We start from the raw sequence: 19,738 nt of genomic DNA, 5'->3' as shown, positions 1-19,738 counted from the left end.
GGTTAAAAGAAAATCTTTTAAAATGGAAATTTGCAATTGCACCAGTCCATGACGTGACTAGCCAGGTTTGTCTCAAGCCAGCTTTGATGTAGGAAGGAGTTAAAAATATTTTTAATCTCTGAAGTAGCAGCATTGGGAAATGATTCTATACAGAGCTTGCAGCTGTCTGTAGGCAAATCTGGAAAACCAGACCCATCCCAATTGTAGTAGCACACTGATTTGAATTCACCAAAATATTATTTTTGCTTAAAGAAAATCTACCATTAAAATCAAGCATAAAAAACCAGAGGAATTTATTCCTCATGCATCACGGCACCCATAGAAGTCTATGGCACCCTTTCATGGTGCGGTGAGCACACTGTGTATCACCGAGGCGTTTCAAAGCAGAGGCTTTGAATGGAGATGGGAGGGATGTTCCTATTTATTCCTTTTTTCATTAAATGACCCAGCAAAGCACAATTATTGCTTACAATAGCTTACATTTTGGACTTGGAAGGCTCATTTAATATGCCAATCACAGTAATAAGCCTCCTCCCTTTCCTGAAATATGGTGTAACTTGAAGCTACTTGATCCCAATTAAAATCTGTATAAGACCCTCTTACTATAATGTGATATTTATAGTAATGGTCTGCTCATAAAGGGAAGAGAGAAACCTTTGGGCCCATATGCATTACAATCCTCTCCAGTCTGCTCTCCTTCAAATTACAACCCTGGCTTGAGTAATTGTATGCATGTAGGGTGAAAAATTACCTGGTATAAAGGATCATATACTTATTTGTCAATCCATGTATCATCATCAACATAATGTATAAGGCGGCTTGCTGGCAAGTAGTGGAATTTCCATTGAGGCTTGATGTATAGTAACTAGCTTCTCTAAGATAATACAGTGTAAATCATTATAAATAGCACCATGGGATGTGACTATAAATGTGTGGTAAGACAGTGGAATTTCAATGAATATCACACTCTAGTAAAACAAAAGAAAAACTGAAAGCATGCGCTCCCTAGTGCACAGTTATCCTTTTTAAAAATGTAAAAAACTTTAGTGGTGATGTATGTGCTCACTTTGCTGGGTTCTGCTTGCCACAGCCATATGGAAAATCTTCACAATCAGAGGCCAGAGCGGAAGGTTTGAAAAAAACACACGACTATTCAGAGGCGCTGGAGTTTATTATTAACATATAAAAGATATACAAGGACAACGCATTTCGCTCTATACACCTGATGAAACTCTTAAAGTATAGAGTGAAGCACGCTGTCCTTAATTTTATATCTTTTATTATGTTAATACTTTTAATAATAAAATCTAATCCTGGACCCAGCGCCTCTGAATGGTGTAGAGTTTTTAAAACTTCCAATCTTGCCCCAATCGAGAAGATTTTCCATTTGTCTGAATGGTTTTCTTGTACATCTTGAGATACATCTACTGTGTTAAAACTTTTCAAGCTGTAATAACCTAAATTCTTGTATCTGGTCTGTCAATTACATGGTCATATCCATAGCTGCATTATAAGCAATTACTACAAAAATGGTAAAAAGTTGTTTAACATAATGCTGAGCCTTACATTGATTTGGGCTTTTAAAAGCTGTCCAGCTAGTCCAGGGGGATTAACAACATGCTGACGGTGTTACACTTATGCAATTAGATTTCTAACTTACTAAGACTCCTATCATCATCAAAAGAGAATGAGCCAGAGAATAGTGATGTGCTGGAAATGACAAATCTTTCCTTGTTTGTGAGATTCCAGGCATGTGACAGTATGCACGGAAGCTTTTTTTGATGTACTGAATTCAATTAGATTTTCCCGTTCGCACTTAAATTGCATTTCTTGCTTTTTTTTTAAATTGGCAGCACAAATTAAAGTGCACCTCGACTTTCAATAAAATCTAATGGGTAAAGGTTGGCTGGCTACTACATCTTCAGCTGCTCGAAGGTCTTCTTCTGTAGAGAACATTATTACAAAGTATTGTTCCTTGAGACTGTCAATTAAAGAGAGAAGCAGTCTACATTTCAAACAGAATATCCTGACCAGGACCTCGGAATGGAAGGACCTGCAATGTGCTTAAAACATAAATAGAGAATGCTCCAAAATGAACTCACCAAGACATTTTTTTGTATATAGAGTAAATATGCTTCTACCTCCAGCAATCATTATGATCTTCTGCTAGCACATTATTGAGAAATGCACTGTGATTTCCTTCATATCTTATTATTTTATTATCTGTCCATTATGCCATGTGCAAGATGTTCTCATTGTTATCCATATGCTAATGAGGCAGTTGTTGCACCCAGGTGTATTACTGTATCACTGTTGGTGCACTGTTATTCTGACCTAAATCGCTTACCTCTTCTTCTAGTGTCGCCTCACATTTCTCACAAGAAAAATCTCCTGGTATTGGTTTAGGCAAGAAAAGAACGCAACCTTGGTGGACTGACTGCCTCAATAGTAAGGATCTGTTGTAAGTCACATTGCATTAATAAATCCCATGCTGCCAACAGATAATAACACTTGACAAGGTGGTAGACTCCTTATAAGTACAGCATCTTAAACTCTAAAACTCAATCAAATTGGACACCCCATATTGCATTATTGAAAGTTTTGGGCTTATGGCAACGTGGAAGGCAGTGGGCAATATAAAAGCTGTGGTTCTTTCACTTGAGGCCATCATCTCTTAAACAGCAGCTAGAAAGGGCTTCTTGCAACCTGCAAGACCTTGCATGATCCAGATTTACCTGATCACAGCGTACATTAAAGAAGTATAGAGACACTTCAGATTGTATTTTGGCTTTAAGATTTGCAATCTCTCTGCTGTCTGTTATTAATCCTATGATGCCTTAGCACAACATGACATAGGTAGCAAGTACATTTATGCCTGCTGGGGACAGTGTGATCAGTTCCTTAACTAGGAAAGGCCCATAGGAAAGCTTTGGTTAATAATAACAAGTACAATCTGGAAACTAGTGATAGATAACTTTCACGTTTGTAAGGATGTATCGTGTACAGGGAATGTGATGTCTTAAATGTTATGTAAAATGTTGTCTTCTTAACTACCCAAATAGATGTTTATTCCATGTTTATTGGATCAAATGATGCAACTGAAAAAATTCCCCAAAATATTCAGACCCAAAAAGACAACAGAATAAGGTAATCCTAAATTATCTATGTATATAGGGGTTTTAGGGATATGATAATAAAAAATCACTGTAGTACTTGCTTAATATATACATGACTGGCTAGGCTGTAACAACTACAACATGTATCCATAGAAATTTTGCCTTTGTTCACGTTGAGAAAACTCTAACATTCTGTACATGACATTCTTCACAGTAGGGTTTGGAACATATTAAAACTGAGTTGATAAAGTGAATTAGATAAAGTCTTTGTAGGAGATAAAGATCCATTTTAGGATTAAACTACTTCCAAGGGAACCATTTCCTTCTCTATGAAATTCTGTGTTTTGCATCCTTAGTAATCTTTCACTTTGCGTCTTTGCTCAATTGAAGCCCCATATTGTAGAGTACTATAGGGCCTACAGCACAGTTTCTTGCTTTTTTTAGTTCAAAAAAATTATATATAAAATTTGTCTAAAGAGATGTGAACTGTCTTAAAACAGCTTGACAATGTATTCAGATTGACGTCTCTACTTCCCAAAATTCTCCAGCAGCCGGTGCTTCTCAATACCACATGTCATCTCTGATTTAGCACAGTGTACACATAAGCAGGTGTGATATCTGCGGGTGGTTTCTTACCTAGGAAGATCACAATCACTGTTTTCTACAGGGAAAAACCTGTCAATCACCCCCTTATTATGTGGTCTAGTAAGCACAGGGAAGAGAGCAATATAACTATTTCAGAAAATTGAATAATTATTCATTTGTTCAACATGTAGCCATCAATTCCTTTCAAGCCAATCAATGACAGACCTTCAAAGCACAGGATCAATGATTATTTTTCTTTACAGTATATGAACCAAATATCAGTGAAATTGAGGATTTTATGTATTGACCTTGATACACCCTGAGGCAAAAGGAAGTCATTCTGCTTAATCAATAACTCCTTTACTGGTTTGATAATATGATCTGATGGCAGAAGGCCAAAGTATGACATATACTGGGAAAATGAGAGAATTAAAGGAAAAATATTGTCTGTCTGTTGCAATTTGTAAAGTCAGTTATGTAGCAGGTTAACAATAGGGGTCATGGAAAATAGCTATTGAATGAATGGCATGAATTTGAGGTAAACAATATAAAATACAGTATATGAACAATTGTTAAAAGGCAGTTTTACAATAAAACATCAAAATGTCTTATTAGGTTTATAAAGATGTGCCCACTAATAACCTAACTTTAATTTGTTTAAGCTCTTTAATTTTTCATGAGACCAATTCAATGCAATATTGTAAAATATTAAAAACCTTATGACAAATGGAAGACAAAAACACAATTATTGGCTTAGGTAATTCACTTGAATAATTATAAAAATGCTGCTGTTGTCATTGGCACCAAAGCTTGTATACTGGTGAAATGGAAGAGGCGTGAGCCCCCTCCATTTTTGAATCGCTCCTTGGGGTGGGTGTGTTTTTCTTGAGCGTTAAAACTGTCTTAGTGACTCTTTTCCGTCATTTGTTAAGTGGAAGTTTCTGGGGGTTATATAGGGTTTTTTGTTACTCCCCCATCTTTTCTCTTCTGTCTTTCTCCCTCTCTCTCTCCTTTTCTTTATCTCTTTCTCCCCCTTAAAGGAAATCAACCACTTAAAAAAACAAAAAAAGGATACATATACTTACCTCCGCTCTTCTTCACTTTGATCCTGATGCTGTCCGGTAGAATTTAATGGCATCATTTAAATTCCTGCGCCTGCCCACATACTGGCGATAATATGCCAGCAGCATGGTGCCATGCCTTTTTGTTGAGGATCGTTGCTCCTGATTGTGTCATCAGGGAGCAACAATCCATACCAAAGTGGTGTCATACTGTCCATGCTAGTGGGATTGGGACAGAGGGAAAAAACCCAGCAGCAAAGTTCAGTACAAACCCAAACTCAGGTTTGTGTCTGCTCTCTCTAAATACAATGCCAACCACCAATTAATTGTGAAATTTGCAGTAGAAAAGTTGATTTATACATTACTGTGTATAGTTGCATGTTGTTGGCCTCCTTGAGAAGGTAATGAGGTCCACAATTGAATGAAACAATTCATGACAAATCCTTTTAATGTGCCTACTTCCAGTATGTGCTCCTTATTTATTTAACCATACGTGCCACATATGGCAGGTAGGAGATGAAAATTGTATATCAATACACTTTATATTTTTTATAATGCATTATATAATGTGTTGTATTGAATTGCCATGTTGCCTACAGTATCTGGTAAGACTTGCCGAATTTTGTATTATTGGTATATATAACCAAAACCCCCTCTCTGCCTTGAGGGATAGGAAGTATTTTAGCTAACAAAATCCTTATCACTCTGAAGTCAGTCTTTCTATTTCCGTTTACTGCTGGTTATTGGGAAGTTGGTCATTGTGAAGAGGGAATCTATCTTCAAGTTACTGCGCCCCTTAGTGACTTGTTAAAGACTGATATGAATTTCCAAGGAAAATACAGGTACATTGTTCTGGGATGCACATTTTCACAGTAGTCAGTAATTTGATTTTCTGAAATATCTGTATTCTCGTTTAACATTATGGTCTGTAAAGATTTCCTTTAGTAGGTGACACTGTACTGCAGATCAATGGGGTTTGGCGCAGTAGAACTGCAAATATACAACTTTATCAAAGATATCTTCATGTTCTATCTATGTTTGACATTCTTAAGTCTTCATTGTATAACAACTGAAAATAAGCAAAAGCTAGTCTGATTCCGTTTGTAATTGTATGTTACCAAGGTCAACTAGCAAGCGCTCAACTTATTATAAATTGGATTTACAAAATCATATACTTTATCTTGGAGCATTCTTTTTACCTCTTTAAAAGGCACCTCAAGCCAGGCTTTGGGGAATAAATGAACATGTGCCTCTGTGGATAAACATCTTTGTGCATGATGATTCTTGAAAATAATTATAACGTTACAGACAAGTCAGTTATTAGGACATTGTAAACAATTACAGAAGGACACATAATAAGGTCCCCTGGGTCCTCCAATGCTGCAAATCATATGTTACCTGTCATAGTCTTGGCAAATCTCCCCAACAGCCACCAGTGCTTTGAGATACTCATTGGGCTGGTAAGGATGAATATAGTGCAGGGAGCAACTGTTCCGGGGGTCGCCATTCGATGCTGTGAAATCAATTGCTACCTAGAAATAAAAAGAATACATATCTAATTTTAGATTTTTCCAAGTTGATACAAATTCAATAAAATATCAATTTACTTAAAATAATCTTTGACCACAAAATAAAAATCAGAAACCAAGATGTATGCTAAAAATTGCACAAATGATTGGATCTGGTCTTCAAGACATGGCCATGGTCTCCAAAGTTTAGAAAGATTTATAAATAGAAAAAAGCCAAATTGTGCAAATTAGCATAAATCTAGTCTGCTTATAGCAAGTTATGTCATTTTATTTTCTGACTTGCAGCTCTCAAAATAACCTCACAATAGTCTCATAAACAAATGTTAAACTTGACGGTTATGCTTTAAATTTTGTAGACAAGTTAGTAGTAGATTTGTTGTGTGCAAAATCTAGCACCCCTACTGATTGGCTGAGCCCAGCTATGCCAAGAAGCCGAAACAGTGGTGTCAGTGCAGAGAGCAGGTAGCCGTGCAGGTTGCTGGTGCAGATCTCATTCAAATAACCAAAAGCTGCACTTCAGGTGTGGCCAGATAGTTCCATATTCTGGCTCCAATCATAGTGAATAGAACCTGTCAGGCAAAACTAAACATATTTTCATAACCTGCTATTGCCCCTATCCCTCATTGTTCCTCTACATGCCTGTAAATTTAAAGAATCAGGTCCTAAAGCTGTATGCAAATGACCTGAGATGGGTCCAATGACCAATTTTCATGTTCACCTGTCCAGTTTATTCATGAGTGTTAGGCATAGCCACACCCCCAAGTACTTGACTTTTTTTTTTGCATGCTGCCTTAACATTTTTTTTTTGGTGTTTTTTTTGGGGACACATATTGCTAGCTAAATCTTAATAAAAGTTTAAAGATTGTTTTCATAATTATTTTTATTTGTGGTTAAAAGTGGGAAAATGGCTTTTTTTGTAATTTATAGCACATATATTTTTAAAAAAATTTTCTAATTTACTCAAAATAAACATTAATAATGAATTCCCTGTTTAGTTTTAGTCATTTTGATATATAATGGGGGTCATTTACTAAGGGCCCGAATCGCGTTTTTCCATCGGGTTACCCGAATATTATCGTTTTGCGCCGATTTTCCCAGAATTTTCCCGGGTTTTTGGCGCACGCAATCGGATTGTGGTGCATTGGCGCTGGCATGCACGCGGCGGAAATTGGGGGGCGTTGCAGTAAGAAAACCCGATGGATTTGGAAAAAACGCAGTATTTTTTTTTAAAAAAGTGTCGCTTGACACACGCTTACCTGCACCCACAATAGCTTGGTGAACTCCTGTGAACTCCGATGGACTTCAGCGTAGCAGTGACACCTGGTGGACATCGGGCGCACTACCTTAGTGGATCGCCGGAAGACCCAAATCCTCCACAGAGAACGCGCCGCTGGATCGCGACAGGACCGGGTAAGTCTTGGGCAAATGGGACGACTCTGGCAATGTTTTTTGTAGAGTAGCCTTTTATTAAATTGGGAAATGCGAATGTATTTTTATGAATATCTGTTAATATTTTTTGTGTATGTGTTTTTTCTCTTTATATGTTCCCCGTGAGGTCATACAAGACCCCTGGGGAACATTTTCACTGTTTATTTTTTTATTTAAATTAATTTTTTTTTTGTTTTCCATCTATAAGAGCCCCAGTTACAGGGGGAAACGACCCCCTGTGACTGCTGATGCTCCTATTAAACCCACCTGCTCTTGTTAACACCTTTAGGTCCTGTAGTGACGGGACTGTCCAGTCTATAGAGCCCACAGCAGTGCCGACTCTGCTCATCTATTTATTGCGCTACTTCAGCGCAATGCTGTGAAGAGCTGAGAAGCGGTAATAAACCACATCTCCCTTCTCCCTAGGGTTTCCGTGTATATACATGTATACACAGATTATGTAATTGTTACTATAGTTGATATTATCTTATGGTTGGTGGATTTGTAACACAAGATGCTGTAGCATGAATTCTTGGATTGGAAGTATGCCTTGTACCAATAAATGGATACTAATATTTGCTTTATGGGATGTTTACTGTACTATGCACTTTATATGTTGCTTTAAATAAGTGAACTCGTGGTTCCCCATTATAGAGTACTGTACTCAGCATGAAGTCCTCCGCTTGGGTAGAAACCATCCATTAAAGCCTAGGATATGGAGAGCTGATTAAATCACTAATATTGATCAAATTCTTTCAACATAAAAGCTTTGGAAAGACTTTGGAAAGTCCAAACAGATACATTACCAGTGTGTGTAATAGTCAGTTATGATGACTACCAACTGTAAAGGAACAATAGGGGAACAGCGGGATAGCAAGGAAGTTCTCATTAATGCTTTAAATTACTAAGAATGTCTTTGTGGTCGCTTCAGAAACCTTTGCTTATCACCATGGTTATTTTTCTCATCAAACGCCCTATTCACAGCTGCCGCTTCTTTAGTCATCAAACAACTGGGTTTTTCTTTAAAAAAGTGTAATAATTGAAGTAAATATTTAACCGAAAGACAACTCACAGGATGGAAGGGTTAAGATCGAAAGAGGTATTTGATCTAAACACTATGAAATACATTGTCATGATTCTTATTGGGGCCACACAGTATACAATTGAGAAGAGCTACTGGCATCGGGGATCAGAAGGAAGCACACAGGGGCAGGCTTATCTCTACCGTCTAAGTGCAAAGATAAATAAGACATTACCCCTCCTATAACTTCAATTACAGTGGTTCTGGCAATGAATGGGAATTTACAAACTACAATAATTGAATAAAGTTCAAGGAATCTCAGAAGTAGATCTGATGGTAGATGCCTCCTGCCTGCCTCTGCCCTAATATGTAATTTAAAAATCCTGGAACCTAACCTTGCGCTTCAACTCCAGGTCACAGGTGTGTATATTCATTGTCTGTGAAGCTAGCCTTGTCATAACTCATATATTTCAATTTCTTGTCAATGAATATGTGATGAACATTCTCTGATATTCCTATGGTGTCAAGCGCCGTGGATTTTGGACTCAAAGCCAACAAAAAAGGCATCTTTGCCAATCTAATTAGTAAGAGGTCTGTTTTTCTTTATTTTATCCCTTTTTATTTTTTCTGAGTTGCTTTTATGTATATCTGTTTATTTTATCATTTTTGTAACTTTTTGTAACTTTTTAAATTGTCCTTTAACAAGTTTTCCTTGTGGCTCTATATGCCCCATACCTTTGGAAAAGTGAATTAGCGCTAAGCTGTGTTACCCTGTGAGTGTCTGTGTGCTAGCAGTAACTATACAGGCAGTCCCCGGGTAACATACAAGATAGGGTCTGTAGGTTTGTTCTTAAGTTGAATTTGTATGTAAGTCGGAACTGTATACTTTATAATTGTAAACCCAGCCAAAATATTTTGTATTGTATTTTAAAAATGTTGGGTTGTCATAAGAACAAGGATTAACACTAAAGCTTCATTGCAGACATCATTTATAACTGTTAGAGCTGTTTATTGTAGCCTAGGACTAAAGTACAGTAAATTACCAAAATCCAGAGGTCCGTTTGTAACTAGGGGTCGTCTGTAAGTCGGGTGTTCTTAAGTAGGGGACCGCCTGTAAGCAGTGTGTGTCCTAGTGAACTGTACTGCACCTAGAGGAGTGTGTATGTAGGTGTATGAGTGTAGTCCTGGTGTGCATGTGTGGTATGTAGTGTCAGAGAGGCTACTGAGTGATTCCCCTGATAAAATTGGGGGTTGGCATTCAGGGAGTAGAATTCAGCATAAAGACACCATATTGGGCAGTTGGGCAGGGCTTTAGGTGCTAAATTCGGGGCTCTCAAGTCCAAGTGACTTGGAAGTGAGTTGGAAGTTCATCACACAAAGTGTGCTAAACATTTTGTGATCATTTACACCCAGTATTTGAAATATGTAGATTTCTCTTCTTAAACAAAAACAAACAGGATTTTTCTCAGGTTTACAAACTTTGCAGCATCATTGTTATTTCTGTAGTTCATAATCTTTTTATTGTTGTAAAAGTATTAGTAGAATTCCAACACATTTTTCATGAGTTACTTACTGTAAACTGTATTTGACATCCACCCATGATATAGTCAAGGAAGGAATGCATTTTATGGATCTGGAAGACAAAAAATAAAGAATGCTTACGTATAAAATAAAATATTTGTTATTACTATACATCTCTCTATATATAGTATAGGATAGTAACTGTATACAGTTTTCAACAGCAATGAATATGTTTGTGTGTTGTTCCTCTGGGACCTTATTGTGCATTTCTTTCTTAGCTGTTATTGACAATTTATCTTATGTATTGTCCCTTATTTTTCTGCAGTGCTGATTCAGGAAACAAAGCACAGCAATGCACCAACTAAGTCCCAGTTTTCTAATGCTGCAGACTGCAGTAATCACTCTTATATCTTTTTTTAGCTATAGAAAGGGAATATGATGAAATGCCACATGCTTACCAATTTGCCATGACCAACATCCAATCCTTCTTGTTGCCACAGACAACAAACTAGGATATTTAAAGGGATTTGCAGGCAATACATTTTATCTAAACTCAGCAGCTATGTCAGGACTGTGAGTCTGATTGTATGTCTATATGTCTATCAATACTAACGTCGAAGAAAACTCCTTTTAGATTGTTCAGGGCTCTTCTTTCTTGTCTGAACACCAGGATCCTTTGTCTTAGTATAATCATAAGCCAATTTATGCATGAAACATCCATGTCTATGTATTGGTGCTAAGAGGTTAAACTGGATAATCCTTGAAACTTATTGTTTAAAACAGATGTGACCACTGGGACCTCCACTGGTGATGAGAATGGTAGTCACATCCCCCCTAATAAATTGAATGCTGCCATTGTCATTTAATTGAATGCCAGGATACATGTTCCACCTGAAGCAAGATCTCTAAAACAGTAGCTAAAGGCTCATGAGCCCTGAGGTATAAATTCAGTTTTTTCAATTTCTCTTTATGCCAGTCTACACATAACTTGGTGCTTGATTGCTGCTACTGGACAGGTAGGGACTTGTTACATCTAAAGCATGCAATATAGAACAGTATTAATATCATTGTATATCACCCTCATAAGCAGCAGTCAGATAAACAAAGTCACACAGGTCTTGCACATGTTAAAATCATTTTTACCACATTGTCATATGTGAAACTAACAAAGAATGCCCATGCTGTAGAGCATGCACTATTATTTCAAGAATTATGGCATTTTCTGTTCTGAAGCTGCTTGTCAAAAATCTTTTCAGCAGCAGTGAAATGGGCAGATATCAACCTCTTTCTGTATCTGCCCTGAACTGGAGTCAAATTTGGGATGCTCACAGTTCCCATGCTGATTTGTGTTTTCTCATTAAGAAATGCATCAATAAACCTAAAGAGATTTCTTCAAGCAAATCCACTGACCACTGCATAGTGTACACACAGTGTGTTTATGGTGATCATTGCATGAAAAATGTAATAAGTAGTGGAAACCAGCAGTGAAACAGTTGCATGAAGTGTATAGTTTGTGCTGTGTGAGCAGTAAGGGTTAATAGGTTCTGGGATGTGCAGAAAGTCCTGGGAGGGCAGAAGGTGGGGGAAAGGCTACAGGGGAGTGTAGGGAACAGCATGAGGTACTAATAGGGAACAGAGGAGATATTTTATCTTAGCATTCTGTGTAGGAGACTTCTGTATACACAGCACTCAACTAGACACAGAGAGCATTGTCACATGACCTCCCCCTCCTCCCTCTAGAGTAAGCAGTGAGCAGCAGCTCCTCCCCTCTGTTCCAGGTGGCCAAGTTACCTCATGAAAATAATCTGACCACAATGGAATTCATGTTTCAGCTTCTGACATATTGCGGAACATGCACAGTTACTACAGTACATCTATAGTAGTAATGTTTGGAAATCAGGTCAAAAGATAAGTCACCACTAAAATAAAAAAAAAAATTCTGAATTTTGCAGTGGTGTTCTGCTCTTCTTTTAAGTAAACCTTTCACCAGGAATGTCCTTTTTAGTAACAGGTTCCAATAACCTATGCCATGCTGATTTTAAAAATGCCTTTGTTAGTATTCAAAATACTCGCACTACTTCATAAAACTTTATTTCACATTACCTGGCTCCCTGGCAGCAGGATGTGGTGAGTCCCAGGGAAGGGGGAAGGACCACTGCAGCAGCTTGTGTTTTAATGCCTCCGTCTCTTTCATGCATTATTCCTCTTCTCCAAACCATCCCCCTCCCCTACCTGCTCAATGCACATGACACAGAGGGGGTGGTGGAGGAAGCTGGATGAATGTTAAGAATAGGAAGATTGCATGAGGAGACTGAGATACAGGCTGCTTCTGTTGACTCCCCACTCCACACAGACTAGGCTATTAGAACCTGTCACCAGCTATGATATTCCTTGTAACAGGTTAACTGACTACATCTTTGGAACAGCTTTACAAAAAGTTTTTCTTTATTTTTTTTTTAAATGAGTTAGTTACTGGAATAATTTTTACAAAATTCAGTTAATAAATAGTTTATATAAAACAGATTTCTGGATTTACCTGTGGGTGTGAGATAATGTAACGGGGGAAGACAGTTTGTAACTTCATTAATGAAACCTAAAATCAGGTCTTCCACAGCCCAAAATTTATGTTATATCTTTTTTGTGTTGTGTCCTTTTAAAGAGAAATGTGAAACATCTGTGCAAATGGTTTTACAGGGAAGGCTGCAGTGAACTGATAGCATGTACTTTGTGCCCTGGGAGACCTGGTCTGCAAATCCTACCACATTAAAGACGTAGTGGGAATTAAAGTCAGTGATTTCTGGGTCAGGTCAGCAAAGGGTTACATATTTATTTATAGATAATGTGAAAGATTAATGAGAGTATAATTTTGACCTATAAATCTACCGCAGTCAGATAATTTAGAGACAAATCTACATTTCTCATATACCTCCAAACCGTTACTGATCCAGTGGGACAGTCAAAGATTTAGGGCTCTGTCCCACTGTCTTGGATGCAAATAAAGTTGAATGCAGTGGTGAAAAAGGAAGACAGAAAAGGTCTTCGTGGATGTAACATTGGTGGGTGTAACTGATTTTTTTTTAAATTAGACCACAACAAATTTGAGGGGCTACAATATAAGGAGGAGGCCACAATATGAGGAGGAGGAGGCAACAATCAAAGGAGGAAGGGGGGGGGGGCACAATATATGGATGTGAGGACCACAATGTAAAAAGGAAGAGAGGGGGCACAATATATGGAGCATGACGGGGGTGGTACAATATTTGTAGTAGGAGGATGGGGTGGGGGGTTACGATATATGAAGGAAGAGGGGGCCGCAATATACAGAGGAGGAGAGGGCCACGATATAAGGAGATGAAGGGGCACACTGTAAAGACATTATAAGTGGGAGGTATGGGAATAAATATTAAAAGGGAGATTACTGTGTGGGGGCTACTAAGGGGTGCACTATGTGGGCAGTAAACTGTGTGGAATTGCCAGGGGTTGAGGCAAAGTGCGTGGCAAAGGGCATGGCTCGTGTCACTAAAGTTCTCTGCATTGCATTATCTGTGTCTCCAAAAAAGTTGGGAGGTATGGTTTTATCATACTATATCAATACAACGTACGGACAATAGCAGATTCTTACCTTACACAAGTTAAGAATTACAATACCAGAATTTTTGTAGTTTTTCTTTTTCGTTTTGTACTTTGGATTTATGCACTCCCACTGTACCTATAGTGAATATAATGAATAGTGAATATAAGCATATTATGATAAAGGAGTCATTAGCATAAACTGCAAACTGGAAAATGTCTGGAGGATACTGTGAGAACAATCTATGTCAGAAACACCTATTATTTGCATCCCACAAACTACAATTTTCGTAAATAATTCAACTCAAAATACATACGTACAGATAAAAGGTTATATGACACATGTATTACACATTCATCACCCAAGTATCGCAGCAAAGCATATAAAAATAAATATATGTGTGTGTATATATATATACTGTATATATATGGTACTGGGTAGAAATTTAGGTGCTTAGAAGGGAGCAGAGCAATATCCTGACATATGTTTCACCTGTGGATACTTTTGGGGATGGTAAGAGGAGGCATCTGACTTCTCATACCCACATCATGTTCCACATCACAGAACAGTGACTTGTATCATGTAACATGGCCTTATTCATATTTCTGTAGTTACTGAAATATTGCTAAAGCTCTTGAATTCTCTGAATCTGAGAGAGTCTCCGTTCTCATGTATGTATTATGTTTCCTTTTTATTTCTACATTTTATTAATGTATCAGTTATTTATTAGTGATACACTAGCTTTTAACTAAAGCATGTATAAGTGTTACATCTTATCAGGTTTTTTTCCTCTAAACACTTTTATACTTATAAACAAGAGATGTCAAATCCCAGTGAAATCACTTGTTGGAAAGAGCAAGTATAAAGGACGCTATGAGAAGGAAAGTCCCCTACTGGCTGTGACCACACTGTGTTGCATAAAGAAATGCATTTTCTTTTACAACTGCAAAGTCAGACATTGCTGGAGCAGTGGGGCGTTGAGGTAAGTAAATCAGCATTCTAAGATTGGGTCAATAAACACATCAGTTAACAGATCTGGTGACATTTGCTGGAGTTCCTCAGCAGAATTCGGCATTATACAGAGTGCAAGCAATTATCGCACACTATATTTAGTAACCATATAAAATATTGTGGACATCAGACTACAAGGCCAAAGTGTAGAATATTGAAAAAATGTTGTGTAAACTATTTTTTAGATGGGTAAATATTTGCAATTCTAAAGCTAATCAACATATGAGCTATATTTCACTTAGGCTATATTCACACTGCCGTTGCCCGCCAGTACCGTACCGTAGCGGGCAACGGCAGTGCACGGGGAGAGGAGGAGGAGGTGAGCGCAGCTCACCCCCGCCCCTCTCCATAGAGATACATGGCGCACCGCGCCGTATTACGGGAAAAGATAGGACAGGTCCTATCTTTTTCCCGGGTACAGAGCGGTACGGTGCCGCAAGTGTGCTGCACCGTACCGCTCCCGTAGGGCGCCGTGCGCCCATTGCTGTCTATGGAGGATGTATATCGGGCATATATACGTCGGCCGTATATACGTCCTCCATACGTTAGTGTGAATATAGCCTTACTGATTATGCCGATCTGAAGCCAACCTCTTTACAGAAATGGAGACTAGAAATTAAGCACATCTGAAAGATCATTTGACTGTGCATTTTGCATTTATTGTAAATATTTTTCTGTAGGATGCTTTAATTTTGAAAGCAAGACTTGCCCACTGATACCTGATGATCTATCATCAGATTTGCACATAATAAACCAGCTTCACTCGCATTTAAATGTGGGTGCTGATACTCTTGCCATGATTTCTTTATTATGTGGAATTATGCAATTTTTCTGTTGAAAATGTTTTAAAAATAAGTAAATGAGCAGAAGTGCTTTATGGGCTTCACTGGAGCCAGGGGCATAACTTTAAGGGGTGCAGAGGTTGCGATCGCACCCGGGCCCAAGAGGTTTAGGGGGCCCTTATGGTGTCACTTTCCCATATGAGAAGACTATTACTATAAACCATGCATTATAGTCGGGGGCCTGGCACAGACTTTGCACTGGGGCCAATCAGCTTCTAGTTACGTCATTGACTAGAGGGCTAGGCATCCTTGGTTAATGCACACTCCCTCAGCACTTCTAGCCTACCTCCTTTGTACTCTGGACCTTGCCTCATGCCAATGACCTCGGCCTTTGTTCTCCAAATCGCTATTCCATCCCTCATTGTGCAGCCGCCTGTTGCTCAGTATGGCTGTTCAACCTAAACCACACACCACAGGCGCAGGACTTGATAAGGAGAAGGGGATGTCATCGGCTAGGGGGAAGGTCCAGAGGAGGAGGGAGGCAGGTCATAAGTGCTGCCAGGGAAACTGAAGCCTTGAGGGGCTCTAGTGACGCACCTGAAGCACTCCTGCCTCATTTACATACTTTTAAAACATTGCTTTTGAAAATAAAGATCACATAATTCCAGATAATAAAGACCTGGCAGGAATGACAGTTCCCACATCTACATGTATATAATACTGGTTTATCTTGAGCAAATCTGATGAAAGATTTCTTTTAAGTAAGCGATGTCTGACTTTCTTAGACTTGTTATAAAGATTTGATATGTTCTGTACTGAAGGATCTCCCTGCTACACCTGGCATGCTGAAAGTCAATTAGTTTTGAAAAAGGACATTTTGTCCTACATTATTTCCTCACAAACCACAGCTGCTGATTTCCCCTTTTGCCCCAAAGCTCAATTATCGGTCTTGTGTAATGGATTTTCTGACTGAGGTAGCAGACAGACACGGCAAACATGTATCTGGGAAAATCTCTAGCAGCTGTTGCTCTGGCCTCCAGAGAGGATCTTCTACCTTCAGAGAGCCATGTGAATATTGAGCCGGAATTGGCACAAGCCACTATACTGTATTGTTTTTATTAGGATGTAAATGCTACTAAAATGTTACAATGTATCATAAAGGACATAAAGTACATTATCTGGAATTTCAGGACAGGAGAAAAAAATATAATCCCAACAAATCTTTTCCATGCCTGTTAGATTTTGGATCTTCAGAAAATCCTAACTGCCCAGGATATAATTGTACCATAATTGTAGGGGAGGTTACATCTATAAAACATTCACTAATATACCTTTAATAGTAGCATTTCCATCTGCATTACCTCTGAAAGGGGTTTTACTTGGGGCAGCATAGGGATAAGTAAAAAAAAAAATATATATATATAAAGGCAGTTATATAAGCATGTACTTAAAGGGCTATTCCCATCTGGGAATTTACATTTAATTTAATTCATTTGCCATATGTAAACAATTCTTCAATTGGATGTTATTAAAAGAATATTCGAGTGTGAAGATAATTTCTCATAAATGTAGCCATGTTGTCCCTTAGAAATGAGATGGCTTCCTCGGATACGACCACCGCACATTTTGGCAGCAGTGGCCAGATATGCGCTATTGAGTCCTGCCTGACCTCCTGGATTCAGCAATCATTACCACAGGACGGCTGTGGGACCTGCAGTAACTCCCAGACATTTCATATACAAAAACTTTTTGTTTCTTTGTGCAATCACTCCAGCAGAGGTGGCCGGATCCAAGGACAAAGTCTTCTTTCTAAGGGATGATATCACTACATTTATGAGAATTGTAAAAAAAATAACATCTAATTGAAGAAATGTATATATATATATATATATATATATATATATATATATATATATATATATGGCAGATTAATAAAACTGAATGTGAATGCCCAGACGAGAATACCCCTTTAAGGGCGCTCTGGTTTCTCATTCCCATGTACCTCTTGGTCAGTGTGTTGACCCCCTTCCTGGGCTGGAGTTGTTACTACAGTAGTCAGGTAAGCAAGCTCTGGTGGCATGCAGCATTGATGTCATCAGACCTGCTCATGTGCCTTTTTTTATTCCCAATCAATATTTCCAAAAAGCCTAGCTCAAGTTAAATGAGCAAGTTCTAATATCTATGTCACTTACAAATTAATTCTCAGTAATCCAATTAAATGACTGTTGTGACCACCATTCAGTGGAATTTAATAACACAATTTGCTTCATTAAAAGTTTCTATTTGCTGCTTTATTGTCACGCTATAATTATTATGCTATATCATTTTATTTGCCATAAAACAATCAGAACACCAAGACATTTGTATGCATTAGATATCCCTATACCTGTCTTCCTTCCATTGCTCCTCTCATTTCTTTGAACGTCGAGCTGAACTCTCCAATGAAGTCATGTTTTCCATTAGAGTCCCAGTCCCAGACTATGCACTGAAAAAAAAGTAATATTGGTTATTAAGTGTACATTACATTAATATCAAAATTACCATAAAATACAACTGCATTAGAAAAATTAAAAATAAGTCTGGTGCAGTCTGACTAGAGGGAGTTATCACATCATCCAAGTGGAATCTGCTGGCAGCATTTTGTAGAGAAATGCACTGCGATTTCCTATTACCGTATTTTTGACCATTATTCCATTTATGAGATATTACCAGCTGAACCGATATGCTAATGAGATTAAGCCATTTCTGAAATAACACCAGCTGAATCCATATGCTAATGAGACAGTTGGTGCGCCTAAGGCTGTTCTTAGCACCCAGAGTAATACTACTTTCACGTAAATGACTTAATTCTGCCCCCAATGTTGGCCCATGCTTCTCATGAGGACATGCTCTTTGTGCACCAACTGGCATTTTAATGGGGAATTTCTCAGAAATAGCATAATGCACAGAAATGACATAAAGGACCTAAAATCACAGTGCATTTCTCTACACCATACTATCAATAAATTAAAATGCTTGGTGGAGGCAGAAGAATCCTTTTAAGAAGGGGCTTACTATGATGGGAAGGCATTCATTTAACGTTTAACATGTTTATCATCCAAATTCCTGGTACACAATGGGGGGAATTTATGGAGCCACTTTGGCCAGACTTCTGGCATAATTTGTGCCAAAATTCACACATTTCTAAAGGCTTTTATACAGTTTTTTTCCCCAGCATGACAGGGGAAAATACTTTGTGCTCCAAAAAAATCTAGGCACTGCACCTCATTGTGAAGCAAAGGTTAGACCAGCTAAAAGCAGGTCTAAATTAGAATCCGAGAGTCTTAAATTTCTCCAGAATTCATCATCACAATGATGGATCTGGTGCAGCAAAAGACTTGTGAATTGCTGTGCACGGTCTTCAAGAATCTGGTGCCCCCTGCACTGCTCCAACAGAGTGCACCAACTTTTTTTTGCTGCACCCATAACAGAGGGTATGCAACAATTCTGTAGGACACTGTATGATAAATTTGTTGCATAGTCCAACTGTGCACCAGAAAGCCCCTTTCAGTGGAGAATTTTGTGTTGCGTTGGGTATAGTGCAGCTACAACACAAATGTGTCGCGGACACTTTATAAATACATTTGCAAGCAGTTTGCACTAAAAAGAATGTGCAAAGTAAGACACAAAATTGGTGCAGGGGCTTTAAAAAGAACCCGTCAGGCAAAATAACCCCTCTAAACTAAATATATTTTCATAAACTGCCATTAGAGACCATTGCCTCTATCCCTTCATTGTCCCTCTACATGCCTGTAAACCTAAGCAATGAAGTCCTAAAGCTGTATGCAAATGAGCAGTGAAATGTCCAATGAGTCATTAGCATATTCAAGCTGTCCAGCTTATTCATGAGTGGGTTGCACAGCCACACCCCCAGTGCATGACTAACAGCTTGTATAATGGTGTGAGGCTGTATAATGGTGTGCTTCCTACTGCTGGCGCCCCCTGCAGCCTGTGTGTGTATAGGAGAGATACAACAGCACCAGGCAGCCATGTTATAGCAGAACATGTCAGGTACTTGTGTAGTTGATGTCTGTGTCTCTGTGTATTAGGAGGATGCAGCATGTCAGCAGATGC

General features: G+C 38.4%; 1 protein-coding gene across 2 annotated transcripts in view; it reads right to left on the bottom strand.

The window, feature by feature from the left end:
- The window catches only part of CPNE4 (copine 4), a 299,743-nt gene that overhangs the window by 38,950 nt on the left and 241,055 nt on the right, over positions 1-19,738 (bottom strand). For both annotated transcript variants that reach the window (XR_011855880.1, XM_072153478.1), the window contains exons 8-11: positions 18,012-18,110; positions 13,884-13,970; positions 10,314-10,373; positions 6,161-6,294 (exon numbers count right to left, since the gene is read on the bottom strand). Coding sequence is in view for 1 of the 2 variants with exons in the window: in XM_072153478.1 (XP_072009579.1) it covers positions 6,161-6,294; positions 10,314-10,373; positions 13,884-13,970; positions 18,012-18,110 (380 nt within the window). In the remaining variant the exon portion in view is untranslated. The remainder of the gene's footprint in view (positions 1-6,160; positions 6,295-10,313; positions 10,374-13,883; positions 13,971-18,011; positions 18,111-19,738) is intronic.

The sequence above is a fragment of the Engystomops pustulosus genome, chromosome 5 (genome assembly GCF_040894005.1).
Source record: "Engystomops pustulosus chromosome 5, aEngPut4.maternal, whole genome shotgun sequence".
NCBI lineage: Eukaryota > Metazoa > Chordata > Amphibia > Anura > Leptodactylidae > Engystomops > Engystomops pustulosus.
Note: the sequence above shows the minus strand (reverse complement) of the source record. Positions and strands in the feature narration are given on the sequence as shown.